This window comes from Hemitrygon akajei, chromosome 5 (genome assembly GCF_048418815.1).
Source record: "Hemitrygon akajei chromosome 5, sHemAka1.3, whole genome shotgun sequence".
Taxonomy (NCBI): domain Eukaryota; kingdom Metazoa; phylum Chordata; class Chondrichthyes; order Myliobatiformes; family Dasyatidae; genus Hemitrygon; species Hemitrygon akajei.
In genome coordinates this window covers 37,430,387-37,455,709 of record NC_133128.1, presented here as the reverse complement: position 1 = coordinate 37,455,709, position 25,323 = coordinate 37,430,387, and the positions used below count along the sequence as shown (strand labels likewise).

At 40.4% G+C, this 25,323-nt stretch overlaps 1 protein-coding gene across 1 annotated transcript in view; it reads right to left on the bottom strand.

Moving 5' to 3' along the window:
- Positions 1 to 1,362: 1,362 nt before the first annotated feature.
- LOC140727199 (NXPE family member 3-like) overlaps positions 1,363 to 25,323 on the bottom strand; it is a 29,121-nt gene continuing 5,160 nt past the window's right edge. Inside the window, 2 exon segments of the mRNA XM_073044467.1 lie at positions 1,363 to 1,916; positions 24,760 to 24,969. Coding sequence (XP_072900568.1) covers positions 1,363 to 1,916; positions 24,760 to 24,969 — 764 coding nt within the window.

Genomic DNA, 25,323 nt, shown 5'->3' with positions numbered 1-25,323 from the left:
CTTTTGATGGATTTGCGCCTGTACTCACTGGAATTCAGAGGAATGATGGGGGATCTCTATGAAATTCATTGAATGTTAAAAGGCCTCGATAGAGTGGATGTGGAGAGGATGATGGGGGAGTCCAAGACAAGAGGACGCAGTCTCAGAATAGAGGGACTTCCTTTTAGAATGGAGATGAAGAAGAATTTCTTTAGCCACAGGGTGGTGAATTTGTGGAATTCATTGCCACAGGTGGCTGTGGAGGCCAGGTTTTTGGGTATATTTAAGGAAAAGGTTGATAGATTCTTGATTAGTCAGAGCATGAAGTGATACAAGGAAAGGAAAAAGCAGGAGATTGGGGCTGAGAGGGAAATGAATCAGTCATGTTGAAATAACAGATCAGTCTCAATGGGCCAAATGGCCTAATTCTTTCCCTATATCTTTTGGTTTTATGGTCTTATATATTGCTAGGGTGCCTAAGACTTTTATACAGTACTCTAGTAATTTCATGTATTTCACTCTACTGCTGCCACACATAAAAAATCATAACACATGTGAATGCTGATAAACCTGATTCTGATATGGGTCTCTACTGTGGACTGAGAGTGGGAAGGTGACAGGGAGAGGGGAATCGTGGTTGGAAAAAAGAGAAGGGAAAAGGGAGGGAGCAGGAAGCACCAGAAAGACATTTTATGATGATCAATAAAACAATTGTTTGGAATCAAATGACTTTGCCTGGTGTCTCAGGTCTGTGTGTGTCTGCACCTGCACCAACGCCCCCGGAACTCCTTCTCTGCCACCTGTCCCACACCTCTCCTGTGGGACTCCACCTTTGCCATTCCCGACATGTTTTGCTCCCGCCAGATTAACAATGCTCCTCATTGAGAAATACAGTACTGTGCAAAAGGCCCCTTAGCAATATATATGTGCCTAAGATTTTTTACCCAGTACTGTACAGAAGCCGAAAGAGCCACGCTCATCCAGTCTTTGATCATAACCTCATTATTCTTTTTACAATATTTATTTATTTTGTAATTTATAAAATAATGTCTTTGCACTGTACTGCTGCTACAGAACAATAAATTTCACATCATGATTCAGTAATAATAAACCTTAACCTGATTCTGATTCCATTCTGTATTAACTTGATTCAGCTACTTTTTCCCAATAGATTCACAATGTCCCATACTCCCATTGTTTCACCTAAGTCCTGATCATAATGTGGAAAATGATTAATTTTAAAATCAGAACAGAAAGGGAAGAGTTTACAATTTTTTTGATTATTTTAAAATACCTGAATGACATAATTTAAAAAAAAATTGTTCTTGGAATTCAAATTATAAACATATAGCATTCTCAGGATGAAAAAGGTTCAGGTAGCATTTAACCCTTTTTCAAAGGACACACATATGAAAGGAACACAAATACTTCATTCTTGATGATGATTCCCTTGGGGTGTAGTTCATGTGGCAGGTAGTGGGCTATAGTCATCTCCCATGCATCCACAAATGCCACATTGATGCCCTCAAACATCCTTCTCATCACTAAATCAAGCTGGTAGGAGAACCAGTCACTATTATAGAGACTAATCCCTTGTGAAAGGGCCTGGACATTGGCTGTCTTTATTACAATTACTGTATCAGGACTTCTACCCAGCAAGCGTAGAATTGACCTCCGAATGTTCTGTAGTCGTCGGATGTAATGCTCCACCGGAAAAGTATTGAAATGGCACCAGATAGTGAAGGCTATAACTGTGTTCTTTCCTCCTTGAATGCCATCCAATTTATTTGCAATGAATTGCAGGTCCTGAATCGATATGGGCTGGATGCGTATTGGTTTCCCATGCGCAAAATAATCTATCTTGATCTTGTTGTCCACATCCAGAGCAAGATGGGGTCCAGTTTTCAATGAGTGGCCCAGATCGAACTTTCTGAGGCCTGAAGAGAAAATGATTTAAACAATTCTGAGTAATAATTTATTAAGTGACAACTAAAACAATATTTTACCAGCATAACCTTTCAAAGATCAATGTGTAAAACTAGAGCTACAGTGCTGTGTAAAAGTCTTAGGCTTAAATATATACCTAGGGTGCCTAGGACTTCTGCAAAGTATTGTATACTGTTTAACACAGAAGGTTGGTTGGAGAGCTGCAATAAGAGTACTTATTTTTATATTAGCTCAGTGGTAGTAAGTGCTATTTAGTAACTGGAAAGACAATGTATACTGTACTGAAAAGAGGATGCTGTCCAAGTTGCATGCAATCTTGGACAATGACTCCCATCCACTCCATAATCTACTGGTTAGGCACAGGAGTACATTCAGCCAGAGACTCATTCCACCAAGATGTAACACTGAGCGTCATAGGAAGTCATTCCAGCCTGTGGCCATCCAACTTTAACAACTCCTCCCTCAGAGTGTCAGACACACTGAGCCAATAGGCTGGTCCTGGACTTATTTCCACTTGGCATGATTAACTTATTATTATTTAATAATTTATGGTTTCATATTGCTATATTTCTACACTATTTTTGGTTGGCGCGGCTGTAAGGAAACCCAATTTCCCTCGGGGTCAATAAAGTATGTTTGTTTGTCTGTCTGTCTGTCTGTGCAAAAATCTTAGGCTCCCTAGCTATATATACATGCGTAAGACTTTTGCACAGTAGTGTACACCTTTCATTCTATGTCCAGTACTGGAGAGGCTGAAAGCATTGGTCTTCAGCAGTGATGTTAAACTTCATGTCACCTCTTCAGAAAATTTCACCAATGTACCTCGTGTTGAAGACAAAGATGGTCAATGACAGCTATATGAAAGATTACAGAATTATATAGTTGTTATTTAAAGAGAAACTACAGTGTTGTAAGTACTCTGGCTATGGTTGGATTGCCAAGGATGAGACATGGCTAGGATGAATTATGGAGTGAAATACATTGTCAAAAACTAATCAACCATGGTAACTTTCACAGAGGATGTCATTAGTGAGTAATTAATTGGAACCAAATTCAAAATAATTTCAACCATTTGTTACCTTCTGTTTGTGGTAATATTTAGTGCATTGAAATAATACGATGATTTGATGCTGAACTTTGCTTGCATCTCATGGAATTCTGTCGTGTAAAATTCAGATTTTTACATCTGCTTTTGAGAGGTCTTAGATTCTCAGAATGGAAGAGGCAGTGAGCATAACTATTTCCAGGCAGAACTGCTGAAGATGCAGTCAGGTTGAATTTGTTGGGCAGCAATGAATGTCTGTGGAAGTATGTTTATTGAATTAGCAGAACATGCCATTTACCAGCATGATTACAGCACTGTTCAATTGAAATTCAAGTTCTGGCTTAAACTTTAAACACATATAGAGTAACACTTGCTCAACAGGAGGAAGGGACCTCTACCTGTACCATTTAAAGGAATCAACTCCCTACAGGTCAGTTACTAGTTAATTTATTTCTTCAGGCTGCTGCATAAACCATTTACCCTGTGATGTGAAGTCTTCCCTGCAGGAAACTGTTACGTACCCATAACTAGGTGTCTGACCAGCAGAGAAAGAAGGATCCGTTGGAGTCTGGTGGTACCAAACTAAAGGTGTTTATTAGTAAACTGCACAATACGTATCTTCAACATGAGCCTGGAGCAGAGAAGAGTACCCAGACAGTGGAAAACATCCTGTATTGTCCCGGTACCGAAGAAACCACAACCAAAGGAGTTGAATGACTTCAGACCTGTTGCCTTGACGTCGCACGTGATGAAGACCATGGAGCGGCTGATAATACAGAATCTGAGGCCACAAACCAGGCACGCCCAGGATCCTCTTCAGTTTGCGTATAAGGAGAAGGTGGGAGTGGAGGATGCTATCACGTATTTGCTGCACAAATCACTCTCTCATCTAGATGGGGTCAGTGTGCTGTGAGGATTACATTCCTTGACTTCTCTCGTGCCTTTATCACCATCCAGCCCAAGATCTTAAGGCACAAACTAACGGAGATGGGAGTAGACTCTCACATGGTGGATTGGATAGTGGACTACTTGACAGATAGACTTCAGTATGTGCGGTTGGAGACTGTAGGTCTGACACGGTGGTCAGCAGCACAGGAGCGCCGCAGGGAACCGTACTCTCTCCGGTCCTGTTCACCCTGTACACATCAGACTTCCAATATAACTCGGAGTCCTGCCATGTGCAGAAGTTCGCTGATGACACGACCATAGTGGGGTGTGTCAGGAATGGACAGGTAAGGAGTATAGGAAACTGATACAGGACTTTGTGATATGGTGCAACTCAAACTACCTGCGTCTCAATATCACCAAGACCAAGGAGATGGTGGAGGACTTTAGGAGATCTAGGCCTCATATGGAGCCAGTGATCATTAATGGAGAATGTGTGGAGCAGGTTAAGACCTACAAGTATCTGGGAGTACAGTTAGACAAGAAGCTAGACTGGACTGCCAACACAGATGCCTTGTGCAGGAAGGCACAGAGTCGACTGTACTTCCTTAGAAGGTTGGCGTCATTCAATGTCTGTAGTGAGATGCTGAAGATGTTCTATAGGTCAGTTGTGGAGAGCACCCTCTTCTTTGTGGTGGCGTGTTGGGGAGGAAGCATTAAGAAGAGGGACGCCTCACGTCTTAATAAGCTGGTAAGGAAGGCGGGCTCTGTCGTGGGCAAAGTACTGGAGAGTTTAACATCGGTAGCTGAGCGAAGGGCACTGAGTAGGCTACGGTCAATTACGGAAAACTCTGAACATCCTCTACATAGCACCATCCAGAGACAGAGAAGCAGTTTCAGCGACAGGTTACTATCGATGCAATGCTCCTCAGACAGGATGAAGAGGTCAATACTCCCCAATGCCATTAGGCTTTACAATTCAACCGCCAGGACTTAAGAACTTTTTAAAAGCTATTATTAATGCTTTTTGAGATAGTGATTTAGATGCATATCATATTTTTTACTGAGTTAAGTATTGTATGTAATTAGTTTTGCTACAACAAGTGTATGGGACATTGGAAAAAAGTTGAATTTCCCCATGGGGATGAATAAAGTATCTATCTATCTATCTATCTATCTATCTATCTATCCATCAATATCAAAAATGCAAATATACATATAAAACAAGTTAGCAGTAATAAACCTAAAAGTGTAGGAATAATAATAATCAATAATAAACAAGCTCTATTGATGTCTAGGGGTAAATGAATTGTCATAGGAAAGTATAGAGTTCAGTTCAGTTCATAAATGCTGAGGTGGTTATGGTTGTTGTATTGAAATCGTTGGAGAGAGAGAGAGCGAGATGTAACAGCAACAGCAGGCAAACCTTCTATTTCTTTCTTAATCCGTCGTGTTGTTGTGGTCATTCGGTTATGACCCCTTTGTTCTTCAGCTAGACTGTCCTTCTGTGGTGGACTCGTCACTCTGGCATGAGTGGACACACACACAAGTCCCCACCGGCCCTGCTGTAACACTGTGAGCTTTACTGACCGATATCCTGGTTCGGTCTCCGAAGCCCCCAACTTTCTGTGGGTTCCCAACACTCAGTCAGTGTCCACTGGTGTGTCTGAAGGGTGTCTCTCTAGACCTGTCTTTTTATCCCCACTCACGGGGTCTCAGCTATCCATCAACTCTGAATGACCGTGTCCGTCAAATCAGGCCACTCCTGCTATCTCATGAGGAATGTTAATGAGCAAAGTCCTTGTAGTGAAAGGTAAATAATCCAGGAAGAGTCATAATACAGTAAATCAACAGTCTCTCTCCCCCTCTTATCTGTAGCAAATGTTCTTGCCTGGGCTTTATCTCTCTCTCTCATGAGCAGCATAGCAACAGCAATAGTTCGTAGTTCTCGGGGGGAGGTTGGGAATGGTTAACTCTGCACCCCATTGTCCATCATGTCTGTTCATCACTCATAACAAAACAAAGAACATAATAAATCAAAGCTGGACTCAACCACTTGGCACCTTGTGTCTGCCCGGTCATTCAATAAGATTTTGACTGATCTCACTGAAAATGGCCATTTGTCTGTGTGTTGTGTTGAGAGGTACTCCTCCCTGCAATGAGCCCCTCAATGTTCACACTATGTTTGATCCATATGAAGACCATCATGCAAGTCAATGCTTCTCTCCTGGAGCAATAATGATCCTGTCATGTTGCAGTGTTCTGCTGTGGCAGAAGAGGCAGAGAGCCAGCCAAGCCACTGGAAGGGAACTCCAGGCCATTTAACCCTATATTATTGTTTTCTCATCCAATAAAATCATGGGTAACCCCAATTCCTATTTCCAGTACCATCTCCAAATCCACTCATATCTAAACATCATAGTCTTTTTTTCTCTTACTGTACTGAGTGTAGTAAATGGCTGTTGTGTGTTTTTCATGCCGGATGTTGGAGTCCTGAGAGACCCAGAGTGTCCCAGGAAACTACATCTGTGTGAAGTGCATTCAGCTGCAGCTGCTTGAAGACCATGTTAGGGATCTGAAGCAGCAGCTGGATGACCTTCGGCTTTTACGGGAGAATGAAGAGATCATCGAGGAGATCATTATAGGGAAGTAGTCACCCCTAAGTTGCAAGAGATGGGTAGCTGAGTGACTGTTAAGAGAAATGGAAATGTGAATAGGCAGCTAGTGTCGGGCACCCCTATGGCCATTACCTTCAATAATAAGTATACTGTTTTGGATAATGTGTTGGGGGATGACCTCCCAGAGGAATGCCATGGAGACCAGGTTACTGGGTCTGAGCATGTGTCTGTGGTGCAGAAGGCAAAGAGGGTGAAGAGGGGAGCGGTAGTGAGAGGGGACTCAATAGTCAGAGGAACAGTCAGAAGATTCTGTGGATGTGAACGGGACACCCGGATGCTATGTTGCCTCCCAGGTGCCAGAGTCAGGGACATCTTGGATCGCACCCATTGCATTTTGGAGGGGGATGGAGAGCAGCCAGATATCTTGGTACCAATGACATAGGAAGGAAAAGAAGAGGTCCTGAAGAGAGAATTTAGAGTACTAGGCAGAAGGCTGAGAAACAGGACCTCCAGGGTAGTAATTTCTGGATTGCTGCCTGTGCCACACACCAGTGAGGGTAGAAACTGGATGATTTGACAGATAAATGTGTGGCTGAGAAGCTGGTGCAGGGGCAGTGCTTCAGATTTTTGGATCATTGGGATCTCTTCTGGGAGAGGTATGAGCTGTACAAAAAGGACGGGTTGCACCTGAAGGGTCAGGGGGACCAATATACTCATGGGCAGGTTTGTTACAGCTGTTGGGGAGTGTTTAAATTAATTTGGCAGGGGAATAGGAATCAGAGTGAAGGGAGTCAGGATTGGACGGATGGTGAAATAACAAAGATAGCATACAGTCAGACTGTCTGGAAGGGCAGGCAGATCATAGGAGAAAGTTGGAGCCAGTAGTGTGAGTATCAGTGCATGAGGGATGCAGAATCAAAAAGGGTAGCAAATACGGTATAAGAAATAAAGTGGATGATCTTGTTGCACTTTTACAAATTGTCAGGTATAATGTTGTGGCCATCACTGAATCATGGTTGAAGGATGGTTGTTGTCAGGAGCAGAATGTCCATGGTTACACGTTGTATCAGAGGGATAGGAAGGTAGGTAGAGGGGATGCATGGCTCTGCTGATGAAGAATGGCATCAAAGCAGAAGAAAGGTGTGAGATAGGATTGGAAAATGTTCAGTCTTTGGGGGTTGAGTCAAGAAACTGCAAAGGTAAAAGAACCCCATCAGTAGATGGGATGTGGACCACAGATTACAATGGCAAATAAAAAGGTATGTCAAAAGGGCAATGTTATGATAGTCATAAGAGATTTTAACATGCACGTCTATAGGGAAAATCAGGTTGGTAATGGATCTCAAGAGAGTGAGTTTGTTGAATGCCTACGAGATGGCCTTTTAGAACAGTTTGGCATTGAGCCTACTAGGGGATCAGCTATACTAGATTAGGTGTTATGTAATGGACTGGTGGCGCTCAGGGAACTTAAGGTAAAAGAACCCTGGGAGACAATGATCACAATATGATTGTGTTCAACTTGAAATTTGATAGGGAGTAAGTAATGTCTGACATAACAGTATTTCAGTGGCAGAGGTTTGAGAGAGGAGTTGGCCAAAGTAAATTGGAAGGAGATACTGGCAGGGATGACAGCAGAGCAACAATGGTGTGAGTTTCTGGGGAAAATGAGGAAGGAAGAGGATAGATGTATTTCAAAAATGAAGATATACTGAAATGGCAAAATAGTACAACTGTGGTTGACAAGGGAAGTAAAGCAAATGAGAGGGCATACAACAAAGCAACAATTAGCCAGAAGATAGAGGAGTGGAAAGCTTTTAAAAACCTCGGAGATCAACTAAAAGAATTATCAGGAGGGAAAAGATGAAATCTGAAAGCAAGCTAACAACAAGATCAAAGTAGATAGTAAAAGCTTTTTCAAGTACAGTGGCATGTAAAAGTTTGGACACCCCGGTCAAAATTTCTGTTATTGTGAATAGTTAAGTGAGTAAAAGATGACCTGATTTTCAAAAGGCATGAAGTTAAAGATGACACATTTCTTTAATATTTTAAGCAAGATTACTTTTTTTATTTCCATCTTTTACAGTTTCAAAATAACAGTAGAACACTGCATCACCACTCCAGAGTCTGCTAAATCTTCCTGAAGGTCTTTTGCAGTCAAACAAGGGTTTTGATTTGCCTTTCTAGCATTCCTATGAGCAGTTCTCTCTGAACATTTTCTTGGTTTTTGCAGACCTCAACCTGATCTCCACCGTTCCTGTTAACTGTCATTTCTTATTTACATTACGAACTGAGGAAACGGCTACCTGAAATGCTTTGCTATCTTCTTATAGCCTTCTCCTGCTTTGTGGGCATCATTTATTTTAATTTTCAGAGTGCTAGGCAGCTGCTTAGAGGAGCCCATGTCTGCTGCTTTTGGGACAAGGTTTGAGGAGTCAGGGTATTTATAAAGCTTTGAAATTTGCAACACCTGGCCTTTCCTAACAATGACTGTGAACAAGCCATAGTCCTAACAAGCTAATTAAGGTCTGAGAACTTGGTATAAGTTATCTGAGAGCTCAAATCTGTTGGGGTGCCCAAATTTTTGCATGGTGCTCCTTTCCGTTTTTTCACTCTAAAATTGTACAAAACAAAAATAATACACTAATCTTGCTTAAAATGTTGAAAAGAATGTTTCATCTTTATGACTTTTGGAGATCAGTTCATCTTTTGCTCACTTAACTATTTACAGTGACAGAAATTTTGACCAGGGGTTCCCAAACATTTGCATGCCACTGTATGTAAAAAAATAAAAGAAAGATGAGAGTAGATATAGGACCGCTAGAAAATGGGACAGGAGAAATAATAATGGGGGACAAGGAGATGGCAGATGAACTAAATGAGTATTTTGTATCCGTCTTCACCGTGAAAGACACTAGCAGTATGCCAAATGTTGAAGTGGGTGAGGAAGAGAAGTGATTGCAGTTATTATTACAAGGGAGAAGATGCTCAAAAAGCTTCTCCATGGATTGCCACCTTGTCGTGGTGGAGAAGTTTGTGTGGTCCTGAGATTCTGAGAGTGATGCCGACTGGAGGTACGCTCCTGGTAGGGTCACCCATGGCGGTAAGGTCGAGGGTGAGGTCCCTGACAAAGAACAATCTGAACAAGACCTCAACGGTGGAACAGACGGATGAGTTTATTTCCAACTCAATGGCTGTGAAGGCAGATGAAGGCTGCAACAAATTCATCAGCTCCAATCGTCGTGGTTTCCATGCCATTGGAATCATTTGATTGATCTGTGAAGTATCGTGTTCTTCTTGGAGTGCAACATCAAGTACACATTAAACAAATACATGCACAGGTGTCTTCGCTCTGTGGGCCACGATAGATCAATGGAGCGAAGACCATCATCCTTGACCTCGAGGGATAGTCATGACAACGACGGCTCAAAAAGCTGAAAGGCCTAAGTGTACATAAGTCACCTAGACCAGATGAACTGCACTCTAGGGTTCTGAAAGAGGTAGTGGTAGAGATTGTGGAGGCATGAGTAATGACCTTTTAAAAATCGTTGGACTATTGCATGGTGCCATAGGACTGTAAAACTGCAAATGTCACTCCACTCTTAAAGAAAGGACAAAGGCAGCAGGAATGAAATTATAGACCAGTTATCCTGACCTCAGTGGTTGGAATGATGTTGGAGTCAATTGTTAAGGATGAGGGGATGGAATACTTGGTGACACAGGACAAGATAGGACAAAATCAGCATGCTTTCCTTAAGGGAAAATATTGCCTGTTGAATCTGTTAGAATTCTTTGAGTAGGATAGATAAAGGGGATGTAGTAGATGTTGTATATTTGGACTTTCAGAAGGCCTTTAACAAGGTGCCACACATGAGGTTGCTTATCAAGTTAGGAACCATGGTATTATCAGAAAGTTACTGGCATGATTATAGCATTGGCAGTGGGTGGGGATGAAAGCATCCTTTTTTTGGTTTTCATTTCAGGAGGTCTAGAATACAAGAGCAGGGATGTGATGCTGAGGCTTTATAAGGCACTGGTGAGGCCTCTCCTTGAGTAATGTGAACTGATTTGGGCTCTTCATCTAAGAAAAGATATGAGGGTATTGAAGAGGGTTCAGAGGGTTTTCACAAGAATGATTCCGGGAATGAAAGTGTTAACATATGAGGAATGGTTGACAGCTCTGGGTCTGTACTCGCTGGAATTTAGAAGGATGAGGGGGGATCTCACTGAAACCTTAAGAATGTTGGAAGGCCTAGATAAAGTTGATGTGGAAAGGATTTTGTCCCATGGTGGGGCAATCTTGGACAACAGAACACAGCCTCAAGATAGAGGGGCGTCTACTTAAAGCAGAGATGCAGAGAAATTTCTTTAGCCAGAGGTTGATGAATTTGTGAAATTTATTACCACAGGCGGCTGTAGAGGCCAGGTCACTGGGTGTATTTTAGATGGAGATTCATAGGTTCTTGATTGGACACTGCATCAAAGGAGCTAGATAGGTATCCTATGGATAGGGGAATCAAGGGATATGGGGACAAGGCAGGATCCGGGTATTGATAGAAGATGATCAGCCTTGATCTCAGAATGGCGGTGCAGGCTCGAGGGGCCGAATGGTCTACTTCTGCACCTATTGTCTATTGTCTATTGTTATGTGGAGCAGGTAGGGGAGTGGGGCTAAAGAGGGAAAAGTAAAGGATAAGCCATGACTGAATGGTGGAGCAGACTCGATGAGCCAAATGGCCTGATTCTGCTCCTATGTCTTATGATCTTATGGAAATGGCAAAACATACTGCCCAAGGTGTGAAAAGGAGCAACAACTGACAATTTGTAGAAAACCTACGAGATGGCTTTTAGAGCAGTCTGTGGTTGAGCCCAGTAGGGGATCAGTTGTTCTGGACTGAGTGTTGCGTAATGAGCTGGATTTGCTTAGGGAGCTTAAAGTGAGGAGCCCTCGGAAGAAAGGTAAATGTAATATGATAGAATTCGTCCTGCTATTTGAGAGGGAGCAGCTAAAGTCGAATGTATCAGTATTACAGTGGAGTAGAAGGATGAAAGAGGCATGAGAGGGGAGCTGGCCAAAGATGATTGGAAAGGGACACTAGCAGCCAAATGGCCTCATTCTGCTCTTATGTCTTATGGTCTTTTTCTTGAAAACACACTTCATCTGAGGAGTTGCAGCTCTTCTGGGTAGCCTATTTGTGAGAACCAAAGATTCACTGTCTGCCAGGTGACCAAATGTTTTCTCATCTCTGTCCTGAATGGCCAGCCCCATGTTTTGAGACAGTAACTTCTGGTTATGGATGCTCCACTGAAATTACCCTGAATTTTCTGTGTTGCCATGACAGAGCCATGCATTCTACTAAACTCAGAAAAGTATGGTTTAATCAACATGATCTCTCTTATTATGACAGATCCAACATCCCAGAAATCAATTGTGATCCTTCACTAAACTCCATCTCACACAAGTATCTCCTTCCTCCGCACACTATTTCCCACACAAAGTCTCATTGGGGCTCTGTAGAATTCATGAAAATAAGTCTACTCTTGCATTATTTCATGATATTTGTTTAACTTCCTTACAGTTCACCATTATGCCTGGTATAATATTTTGTGTCTCAATTTATAAAGGAACCATATTGATTTTGGATAATCTTTTCATTTTTACTTTTCCATGGAAGTCCTCAAACTCTTTTCCTTTCCATCTGTATTGTTCTGCAGGTTTCTGAAATGTCCCCAGTCTTCAGACTTACTGCTTTTCAGCAGGGTACACTTTTCATTTGAATCGATATTACCTTTACATTCCAAAGCTTTACCACTGTCCTAGCTTATTTGTCTCAATATTTGTATATTACTTGTCAGCTATTTCTGATTCTTTTTAAAGTTAGCCATTGTTAGTTTATAAATAATACTTTACTTGCAGCCTAAGTAGATATTGCAGCAAATTCTTTCTCAGTAAAAAGGCTTCTTCCCTTCGATTGCAGTCTTGATAAAGAGACTCAACCTGAAATATCGACTGCTTTCTCCTCCATAGACCTGCTAGTTCACCCAACCATTTGTGTGTGTTGCTCTGAATATTCAGCATTTGCAAAATCGCTTGTGTTTATTCTTTTTCTCTTGCCATGGACAACCTATAATAGTCAGTGAAGCCCTTTCCCAACATTTCCTTGACTCTGTTCGGTTTGCTATATTCAGCTAGAAGACCACTTCCAATTGTGTTCAATCACTTTCAATCTTTATATAAAATTCTATATTATGATCATTGTGTAACCCTCTCACCAGGATCAGATGCAAACCTGGCTCAGTAGCTAACTCTGTAAACAGCCATGTGACTCAGTGGTGAGAAGGCCACCTTTATAACAATATACATCTAGGGTCAGTATGATTTGAGGTTCAACAAAACAGGAAAGTGGGGATGTTCCAATTAACGGAACCTTGCTTTGAGTGAATGCTGCCCTTACAGAATTACCCATCACCAAGAAATGACACACCAGCATAAAATTATAAAGAAAGTATATTTACCATTTTCAGCTTTATCAAACAGATAATGAGAGAAAGAAAAGGAAGAACAAAAATAATAGCCCCATTTCAGTTAGACCAGTCTAAATGTGCACAAGACCATTGGAGCCTCATCTCCTTCAAAAGCTGGGTATGGCCATTACTCACAGCTTTGAATTCTCATCACTAATCACTGACAGAACTTCCTATGTTGGACTCCATCTCGTGAAGCACTCCTTGCAATAGCCTCTTCCTTACCTTGTCCTCCGCATTTCCCACCAAAAGACCATGAACCCCACCACTGTCCATCATAAAACTCTCTCTGCCCAGCTCTCTGGAACTTTCTCCCAATCCCACCATCCTGATTGGCTGACTAACCATTCCTAAGTTGAACAACACAGCTCCGTATCTTTACCTGAAACCACTGGGAACACCAAGGATTATCTGGAGGAGATGTGACCCTGTATAAAACTTGGTTCCTCAACTCCAGCTTGCTCCATTCCCTCATTGGTAGGGTGTTTTGTCTTTTCAAGTTGGGCCATACCCCCTTTGGCAACAGATGACTAAATGGCACCTTTACTGTACAAGGGTTGGGCTGCTGCCAATTCCACAGGACTCAAGGCAGGCAACTGCTTTGTATCCAGAGCAGTTAAGTTGCAATATGCCTGTGGAATAGCATAACCAGAAGCTCCCAAATGATCCACAGCTCTATCCTGCCATAGTCTTGCCTCTGATTTCCCCACTGTGGAAAACGTGCACATTGCTTTAATACTAGAGGCACTCCCGTTCTTCAAGGTGCCAGGTTGTTCCCTTACTGGGTCTCTCTGAAGCTTCCTGACTTCCTTTTCTGTTTAAGCAACTTTAAAGTTATTTTCCAAAGGTTTTCTTGTCCTTTACACTCCTGCTTGAAATGTCCATCCTCACCACAGTGGTAACGCAAAATACTGGTTGCTTCCCTTGCCCAGAGCCCCTGTCAGCAGCAGCTCTCTGCTTAGTACATCCTACTGGTGGGTTCACTTTCTTATTGGACTTGTCACGCTTGGTGGCAGCACTAGCCGACATCAGCCAAGAAACCTCAGCTTGCAGGTTTTTCACTCCATCCTGCAAAACTCCCATCTGTGTGGCTTGACTCCAGAAAACACTCTCAACCTATGGTCTTTGAGTCTCCACAGGTATGTGTTGCATTTATCAATAGTAATTGTTGAAACCAGCTCAGAATTTAATTCAGCTGCTGAACGACCTATTCCACCTTTCACATCAGACAACTACTTTCTCTCACTTTGCAGAAATGAGATCAACTTGTCTTTAAAGTCTTCACACTCAGCAACTTACAATTCATCTTTAACGTTTTTACCCTCAGCTACATGTCCACTTCTCTAAAGGTAAGGATGGCCCTCTCCAGGCAGTGCAACTTCAGTTACGTCACTACTAGTCTGGACTAACATGACATTCTTACCAGCCAATTGATCTAACTGCCATTCAACCAATGTGACTTTCCTCAATACCTTTACAGAACTCCGTACTCTAATTAGCAGTTCATCAGGACTTTGAGTATCCACCCTGCTCAGAACACAAGTATTATTTGTGGATAATCTCTCCAAATCACAACATACCTTAATTCCTGTGGCGTCCATAATAAAGTACCTTCATCACTTTCACTGACACAGGCTTAAATACACAAACCACTTAATCAATACTTAAACAGCACTCACGTATTATTCACTGAATCCTGGACAAGCGCCCACAAATGTAACCCTCTCACTGGGCTCATATACAAATTTGGTGTAACAACTAACTCTGCTAACTGCCATGTGAGTCAGCAGTGAAGAGGCCACCTTTATAACAATATAAATCTAGGGTCTGTATGATTGGAGCCTAACCAAACAGGGGGGTTGGGATATTCTGATTAACAGAACCCTGATTTGAACTAATGCTGCATAAATATTGCCCATACGGAATTAACCATCACCAAGAAATGACAAATCACACACTAGCATAAAACATTAGAGTATGTTACCAATTTCAGCTTTATCAAACAGTTATTAAGAAAAAGAAAATAAAGAATAAAATTAAAGGGCCCTTTACAGTTAGACAGATCTAAATGTGCACATGACCGTTGAAGCCCATCTCTTCCAAAAGCTGGGTATAACCATTACTCACAGCACTGCATTCTCATCACCAGTCACCAGTACAGCTTCCCATCTTGGACTCCATCTCACAAGACACTCCTTCCAATCACCTCTTCCCGATCTTCTCTTCTCTGCATCTCCCTCCAAAAGACCACAAACCCCACCACTGTCCATCACAAATCTCTCTCATTCTAGCTCTCCCTAGAACCTTCTCCCAATCCTACCATCCTGATTGGCTGACACAATATTCCTAAGTTGAACAATATGGCTCCTTGTCTTTAGCTGAAACCAAAATATTCTACCAGCAGGACATACTAGTTTTACAGTGTTACGTTTTCGGGCAACAACGATATAGATGAGTTAGGCAAGGGGTTTTATAACAAATAACACGTTTATTAAACACTGATAACAAACCCCCTTCAAATGTAAACAAACCCAAACAATGGTCCGAGCTCAGCTGCTGGCAGCTGGTCAGACAGTTCTTAATAGCTTTGCAGTCCCAAACAGTCTTTAAAGTAGTATTGAAAAAAAACAGTTCTCCAAAGCGAATTGCCGAATGAAAACAGTTCAAAGAACGATATGCCGACAGTTCAAAAGCTCACGGTACTTTTAAAAGGAGAGACTTTTTAAAGCGATTTAAATTCTCTTCCACGTCGATGTCCTTCGATTCCCAGCGTCGAACTCCCACGTCGAATTTTATTAAATATAACAACTTAAAGTGACTGACCTTCCTTCCAAAATATTCTCAAATCTCCCGCTTTTCCCAGCGGAGACTATCGTGAGAATAGTAAACGAAATCCTTCCGAATGAGGATCACACAAGGTCGAAGTCAATCCATCGAAAATCGATTCTTCTCGATTTGTCTTCCAAACTTCACTCTCCATCAGCAAAGAAACCGTTGGCTCTGACCTTTTAAACTTTAGGCATTATATAAAACTTCATTTTTAACTAAACTGCGTCATCACATTAAATCACACAGTGATATGAAGTCATCTTGGCAAATCCAGCCACGAACTGCCCCACCTGACAGGGTGGGTCTTCCTTTTATACCCTGTAGAAAAAACCTGTCACATGACCTCTACTGGCGGGAAAATGACATCACTCCACCATTACCTCATGTCCAGTATAACTTCAACCCCAGTCACGTGACAAGGGTACCACTGTCACGTGTCACGGGTACGTAACACCTCCCTCCAAAAAAAAAACATTTTTGGTCTATCAAGAACAAAAATTTTTAACAATTACTTACAAAAAAAAAACAAATGTATAAATTACATAACATACACAATATACAATACAGTAGGAGTGTTACAATAAAAAAAAAACCACTCCAAAAAAAAACATTGTACAGTCAACATCGAGATAGACAATCAGCAACCACATTATCTTTACCTTTAATATGAGTTATCACAATATTGTACTCTTGTAACATCAAACTCCAATTTAACAATCTTCTGTTTTTGTTTTTCATCTTACTCAGAAAAACTAACGGATTATGATCAGTGTAAACAATAAGTGGTTTTTGAGTTGTACCAACATATACCTCAAAATATTCCAAAGCTAAAACAAGAGATAACAATTCTTTCTCTATTGTTGAATAGTTTCTTTGATGCTTATTAAATTTCTTAGAAAAGTATGCTACCGGATGATCAACCTCATCACCCTCATTCCTTTGCATCAATACTGCTCCCGCAGCTTCATCACTAGCATCTACAGCTAATGAAAAAGGTTTTTCAAAGTCAGGTGCCTTAAGCACAGGTTGTTCACATATCATTGTTTTCAATTTTTCAAATGCTTCCTGACAAAACACCGTCCATACAAACTTTACATTCTTCTGCAGAAGATTAGTTAATGGAAGGGCAACATTAGCAAAATTCTTACAAAATTTTCGATAATATCCTACCATTCCCAAAAACCTTCTGAGAGTTTTTTTCCCCGTTGGAGTGGGAATTTCCAAAATTGCCTGAACTTTTGCCTGAACAGGAGCTACCTTACCTTGACCTACAACATAACCAAGGTAAGTCACAGTAGCATGTCCAAATTCACTCTTGGCTAAATTAATAGTCAAGTTAGCTTTTGAAAGCTTTTCAAACAATTTCTCCACCGCAATAATGTGTGCTTCCCAAGTATCATTTCCTGTCACTAAATCATCAATATAAGCATCAGTATCTTTCAATCCCTGAATCACAGAATTAATCATCCTCTGAAAAGTACCTGGGGCATTCTTCATCCCAAATGGAAGAACATTATACTCATATAACCCAGATGGAGTTACAAATGCAGAAATCTCTCTACCTCTGTCCGTTAATGGAACACACCAATACCCTTTCAATAAATCAATCTTTGTAAGGAACTTTGCTTTTCCAACCTTATCTACACAATCATCTACTCTAGGAATTGGATATGCATCTGTTTTCGTTACAGCGTTCACCTTTCTATAGTCCGTACAAAACCTAATACTACCATCAGGTTTTGGCACCATAACACATGGCGAACTCCAATTCGAGTTAGAATGTCTAATAATATCATTCTCTAACATGTATTCAATTTCTTTCTCAGCAAGTTCACATTTTTCCATGTTCATCCTATATGGATGTTGTTTAATAGGTTTGGCATCTCCAACATCTACATCATGTGAAGCTATAGTAGTCCTTCTCGGAACATCTGGAAACAAATCCTTATACTTAAAAATCAATTCCTTCATCTGTTGTTTCTGCTCTAGCTGTAAATGTGCTAATTTCTCATCCATATTTTCCAAAATAGTCGAATTAGGTAACCTAACAGAAACAATGTTAGATTTAGAATGAAAGTCAGATGAATCATCTATCATGTTCCCAGTTAAATCCAACTCATTCTCACTAACCACAACAGTCACAGTATCAGATTGTTTCTCAAAATATGGTTTAATCATATTTATGTGGCAAAGTTGTGTTGACCTTCTACGATCTGGAGTTTTTATTACATAATCCACATCATTAACTCTAGACACAATTTCATAAGGTCCATGAAATCTAGCTTGTAAAGGATTTGTCTGCACTGGGAAAAGAACCAACACCTTATCTCCAGGCTTAAACATCCTCATCCTAGCTTCCTTATCATACCAAGTCTTCATTTTCTCCTGAGCCAACTTCAAATTTTCCTTGGCTAAGCTACAAGCTTTATGTAACCTGTCCTTAAATTTCAAAACATAGTCCAACAAATTAGTATGCACTTCCTTACTAATCCACTGTTCCTTCAATAAAGCTAAAGGTCCTCTAACTCTATGTCCAAACACAAGTTCAAATGGACTAAAACCTAAAGATTCCTGTACCGATTCCCTTACTGCAAATAAAAGTAAGCTTATACTCTCATCCCAGTCACTTTCATTCTCCACACAATATGTCCTAATCATATTCTTGAGAGTAGAATGAAACCTCTCCAAAGCACCTTGCGATTCTGGATGGTATGCAGACGAAGTAATTTGCTTAGCTCCCAATTTATAAACTATCTGTTGAAACAATCCAGACATAAAATTACTACCTTGATCAGTTTGTATTTCCTTAGGCAATCCAAAATAAGTAAAGAATTTTATAAGAGCCTTCGTCACAGTTTTAGCTTTTATATTCCTAAGTGGTACTGCCTCTGGAAACCTAGACGAAGTACACATGATAGTCAACAAATACTGATAACCAGTTTTTGTCTTTGGTAATGGACCAACACAATCTACAATAACTTTAGAAAACGGTTCACCGAATGCTGGAATAGGTTGTAATGGAGCTACTGGTGTAACCTGATTTGGTTTACCCACAATTTGACAAGTATGGCACGTCTTACAAAACATCGCCACATCTTTTCTTAAACCAGGCCAGTAAAAATGTTTTAAAATCTTGTCCACAGTTTTCCTTACCCCTTGATGTCCACCTAAAGGCACACTATGAGCTAAAGTCAAAATCTCATTCCGATAAACTTTAGGAACAACCACCTGATAAACAACATTCCATTCCTCACTTGCAGGAATTGTAGGCGACCTCCACTTCCTCATCAACACTCCTTTTTCCAAGTAATATCCTACTGACACCTTCTCAATTTCACTACCTAGTAAAGCTTGTTCCCTTAATTTTATAATCTCAGGATCTCTATTCTGCTCTGCTATCATCTCCTTCCGAGACAGAGATAAATCTTCATAGTCAGACTTACTCCCAGAATCTTGTTCAAACAACGAAGGTAAGAAAGTTTCTGACACATCCTCAAAACTCAAATCCTGAGTTGAACAGTCATGAGTAACAACCTCATTCTGCACATCAATTTTTTTAGCCATAGCTCTAGTCACAACACAGGAAGAATCTGTGTTAGAATTCACCTCAGGTACCTCTGACTCCATTGTCAAATGCACTTCAGGAAAAACTTGTCCACCTGCCAAGTCATTACCTAACAATAAAGAAATACCCTTCACAGGTAAGCTATGCTGTAATCCTACCTTAACAAATCCTGTAACTAACCCTGACTTTAAATTTACTTCATGTAAACGTACAGGCATAAAATCACTTCCAACACCTCTTATGTAATTTACCTCACCAGTATCACTCTTTTCATTAAACTTCAACACACTATCTAACATCAGTGATTGAGAAGCTCCAGTATCCCTAAGAATCTTTATTGGCACCAGAGTAGATCCTTCTTTCAAGGATACAAACCCTTCAGTTATAAAATGATCATATCCCTTTCTAACTTTGTCAGACTCTAACAAATCCTCATTTGTGTTTACCAAACCCTGTAACTTTACAGGTGCTTCAGTATGTTGCACACAAGCATCTGGAACTGCTTCCTTCTCTTTCTTTTTCAATTTGAAACAGTTAGCTATTACATGGCCAGGCTTCTTACAATAGTTACAAATAAGACCAAACTGTCTTTCCTTCACAGGTTTTCCTTCCTCCTTACCTCTCTCATTAACCTCTAATTTAATTTCTGATTTACCTTGAGTCTCCATATTATTTTTCCTCTTAAAAATTCTACCCTGAGGAAATTTATTCTTATGGATTAAAACATACTCATCAGCTAATCTAGCACAGTCCTGCAATTTATCAGTATCCCTCTCATTTAAGTAGGTCCTTACTTCAACAGGAATGCTTCTTTTAAATTCCTCCATCAAAATCAGCTCTCTCAATGTATCATAGTCCTCATTTACATTTTTAGAAGAAACCCATCTCTCAAAACACATAGCTTTATCATAGGCAAATTCCACATAAGTCTTTTCCACAGACTTTTTCAAACTCCTGAATCTTTCCCTGTACGCTTCTGGGACCAATTCATACGATTTGAGAATATTTTCTTTCACAATATCATAATCTAATGCTTGCGCAGCAGTTAAAGCTGTGTAAACGTGTCGTGCCTTGCCTTTGATTACACTCTGTAATAACACTGACCATTTATCTTTCGGCCACTCTGACATCCGAGCAATAGTTTCAAAATGTTGAAAATATCTCTCCACTTCTGTTTCACTAAATGGAGGGACCAATTTAATTTCTTGGTTAGCAACAAACGGTTTTCTATTATCAGAAGACTGATTCTCAGACCTTAAATTCACCATTGCATATTCAAATTCTCTTTTCTTCTGCTCAGATTCCAATTTACACCTCTCTAACTCTGCTTTACTTTGTTCCAACCTCATTTGTTCAATTTGCAACTGCATCTCCAGATTACTTATTGGAAACGATTCTAAAACCGATTCTTCAAAATGACCCGAAGCCACAAAATGTGATGCGATCTTTCTCTGTATTACAGCTTTTGATGTAGTTGGCAAAATCCCTTTAAGATGCAACCGAATAGCAATTTCAGAGACTTCAGTCTTTTTCGCCTTCGCTAACAAGTCCGCGTCTGGCGAATCCAGAAACTCATCAATATTCATCGTTGCCGAATACCACTCACAAGCCAATCAAACAAAAAAAAACCGAGCAATCCCCGTTACCAAAACACCGATTCAAAATTCAAAAAGCTTACTAAACTCAAACAATTCAATTCCGGACGTACCCCCATATTTATGTTACGTATTCGGGCAACAACGATATAGATGAGTTAGGCAAGGGGTTTTATAACAAATAACACGTTTATTAAACACTGATAACAAACCCCCTTCAAATGTAAACAAACCCAAACAATGGTCCGAGCTCAGCTGCTGGCAGCTGGTCAGACAGTTCTTAATAGCTTTGCAGTCCCAAACAGTCTTTAAAGTAGTATTGAAAAAAAACAGTTCTCCAAAGCGAATTGCCGAATGAAAACAGTTCAAAGAACGATATGCCGACAGTTCAAAAGCTCACGGTACTTTTAAAAGGAGAGACTTTTTAAAGCGATTTAAATTCTCTTCCACGTCGATGTCCTTCGATTCCCAGCGTCGAACTCCCACGTCGAATTTTATTAAATATAACAACTTAAAGTGACTGACCTTCCTTCCAAAATATTCTCAAATCTCCCGCTTTTCCCAGCGGAGACTATCGTGAGAATAGTAAATGAAATCCTTCCGAATGAGGATCACACAAGGTCGAAGTCAATCCATCGAAAATCGATTCTTCTCGATTTGTCTTCCAAACTTCACTCTCCATCAGCAAAGAAACCGTTGGCTCTGACCTTTTAAACTTTAGGCATTATATAAAACTTCATTTTTAACTAAACTGCGTCATCACATTAAATCACACAGTGATATGAAGTCATCTTGGCAAATCCAGCCACGAACTGCCCCACCTGACAGGGTGGGTCTTCCTTTTATACCCTGTAGAAAAAACCTGTCACATGACCTCTACTGGCGGGAAAATGACATCACTCCACCATTACCTCATGTCCAGTATAACTTCAACCCCAGTCACGTGACAAGGGTACCACTGTCACGTGTCACGGGTACGTAACAACAGATAAATAGTAAAATTAAATACCTCAAAGCACAGCAGGAGAAATCTTAACCAGGGCATTAAAATTGCTTACTGAATCACCAGATACTTAGTGTTACAGTATATTTAAAAGTTTCTGTTCCTTCACTGACTGCTTATTGCACTGCTGTGGGAAGACATCTGTTCTATACTCTATGAATTCATCCTTATACTATATTGTTAATTTGATAAATCTAGTCTATATGTAAAGTCACCTATGATTATTGTGTTGACTTTGTTATGTTTCCTGTCTCCAATTTCCTAATTTATTTAATACCCTACATTATCATTTCCAACTAACTATCTGCTGGGGGAACTTAGTGGTCTGAGCAGCATCTGTGGGAGGCATCAGGACTTCATGACATTTCAACCCAAAACGTTTCCTCCCACTTTTTTTCCCCATCAAAACTAAATTTACTTTATTTTCTAATTTATAATTCCTCGCCACTACTGCCTTTATTCCATTCCTCTGAGTTCTTTTATCTTTAACATTTTGCCTCTCTCCTCTCAAAGTTAAGCATCATGGAATATTTAAAAACAATGATCATTTTACAATCATCTTCCGGTAAAAGTTATTAGATGGTTCCCATTTAGTTGAATCTCTGTTGCTGAATCACTTGTTATGAATGATGCATACTGTTATGCCTGCAGACCCCTCTTTTGTGAGAATCACAAGATCACTATTGGGTTGGGTCAGGGGACCCAGGAAATGAGAGAGAGACGTGCAGAATGCCTCGTTCCCCGGCGATGTAAAGCTACGGGACATGGCCATCGTCTCTTGGAGACACATTTGTGGATTGAGATACTATGTTACATGAACGCCCTGAGGAAAAGTGGGCTGGGTGAGAAAGAGATTGCATCACCCCAACCTGATTGACATCTACGACCCTGCGAGTCAGGATAAAAGAGGGTCTGTAGGAACAGCCCCTCAGATGCACCAGAAGAAACGCTAGCGATCCCGTAATAGCGGGAAGCCATTTGAAGGAGGCCACGTGCGTTCAGTTCTGTTGCCTGGGTCTAGTGGCTGGTACCACGGAAAACGGCTTTTAGCTAGCAACCGGGAAATCAACTCCCCCGACTCAAAGGATTGGCATCATAAAAGACCTGGGCAAGTTTAAAACCGTCTCTCTTAAACCCAAAACGCTGCAGCTTGAACGAACTAACAGTGACTGTTATATTTCCATCAGACAATACATTATCCCCTAGACAACGATAGAGCTATTTCGTATTGATTATTATTATACCCGCGCTTTTAGATTTAGTATTGATGACGTATATTATCTGTATGTTTGCATTAATCTTATTTTTGTGCCACTTTATCAATAAATACTTTTAAAAATAGTACCATCAGACTTTAACGGACCTCTCTATCTTTGCTGGTAAGTGACCCAGTTACGGGGTACGTAACAATACATTCTGATGAAGAGCTTTCAATCATGATTTGTACCACTTTTCCTTCTTCTAATTCCAAGTACACAGGTGACCTCCATGTTACAACCATTTGAATAAAGTAAATTTGTCTTTATAGACTTTATGAATCAAAATTCAATATTTTGAGGTACAGTAGGAAATTTGCTCTCATGGAATTTATTTAGGGAAGGCACTAAATAAATAAATACATTATTTTCCAATGTAGGTTCATGATGCATGTGCAGGTGATCACAGCTTCATGCTATGGAAAACTGTGAGATGGATTATCTTCTCGGAATGCATCCCACCACTACCCCCTCTACAAGAGACACAATAGAATCAATGAAAGGCCGCATCTAACAGGACGGACAAATAACCAATATACAAAAGTCAACAAACAGTGCAAACGCAAAAGGAAAGCAAAGGCTTCCAGAGGTTATGGGACCAGTTCAATGATGGGGTGAGTGAAGTTGAGTTAAGTTATCCTCTCAAGTTGAGGAGTAAGAACTGTTTATGAACCTGTTGGTGTGGGTCCTGAGGCTGTTGTATTTTCTTCCTGATGGCAGCAGTGAAAAGAGTGCATGACCTGGATGGTGGGGTTCCTTGATGATGGAAGCTGCTTTCACTCAACAGCACTCTGTGTAGACATGCTCAATGGTGGAAAATCATTTCATGTGATGGACTAGGCCATATCCACTACTTTTTTGTAGGCTTTGCTACTTTTTGTTACTGTTAGCCCAGATATTGTGATTGGTATATTTAGTAAGCAGAACATAATTTACTTGTTTCAAGCATTGTTCTCAACTGATCATACATTAAGACCTTTGTAAGTATTTCTAGGAGCTAGTACCCGGCTAGAACCAAATAAGATCTATTGATGTAATTTGGACAGGCAAAAAATATGGTTGTCCTTGGAGAAGCTCAAACTGAAGACATTTCTTTTATTGAAAAAAATACCTCATAACTGTCAGCACTTTGAATTCCATGAATTATTACAGCTTTTCCTCCCACTGTGCAAGTCTGAGATTGGTGGGTTCATGATGAGCCGTCTTTGCATGCACACCCAAAGTTTCCAATTGTCGACCTTTAACTCGTGGATTTTATTATAATATTTGTCAGGTTTTTTTTCTGTGTGGAAGTATTATTGCCTATTTTGTATAATTCAGAGATTGTACGTGTCCTTGCAGCTTAGGTGTTTTATGGAGAAATGGTAACGCTATTCATCCTCAAGAAGCATAAAATGTTCATGTGCAAGAAAGTGTAAGTTGCACGAGAAGAACACAGACTTGATTATGAATTGGAGTAAATATAAAGCTTAAAGCATTAGACTACAATGAATAATGAGAAATGGGAATCCTGACCTGGTACAAAATGTATCAAATACTCAAACCACTGGCGTATAGTGGAATCTCCAAAAATATAAACAAATTTCCCACGAAGACAGTTGATAACATTTGCTGGCATGTCAAAGTTCTGAAGTCTACAGGTCTTTGATATCCATTTATCCTGATAATAAAATCCAGCTGGTGAAAGGAATGGCTTGCCAGGGAGACATTCGCTGAGATTTTTGCCTAAAAATTAGGAGAGAGAAATTTAAGTACAATGCCTTTGATTTATAATCCACTGTTTAAAAGCATTAATGTCAAATTTCAAGAGAATATTAGACAGAAAATTAGTAATGAAAATCATGTGAAAATCTGCAGATGCTGGAAATCCAAACCAACACACACACACAATATGCTGGAGGAACTCAGCAGGCCAGACAGCTTCTATGGAAAAGAGTAAACAGTCTATGTTTCAGGCTGAGACCCTTCTTCAGGACTAGAAAGGAAGTGGAGAAGTCAGTGTAAGAAAGTGGGGAGGGGGGAGGAAGAAGTGCATGGTGGTAGGTGATGGGTGAAGCCAGGAGAAGGGGAGGGGTGCAA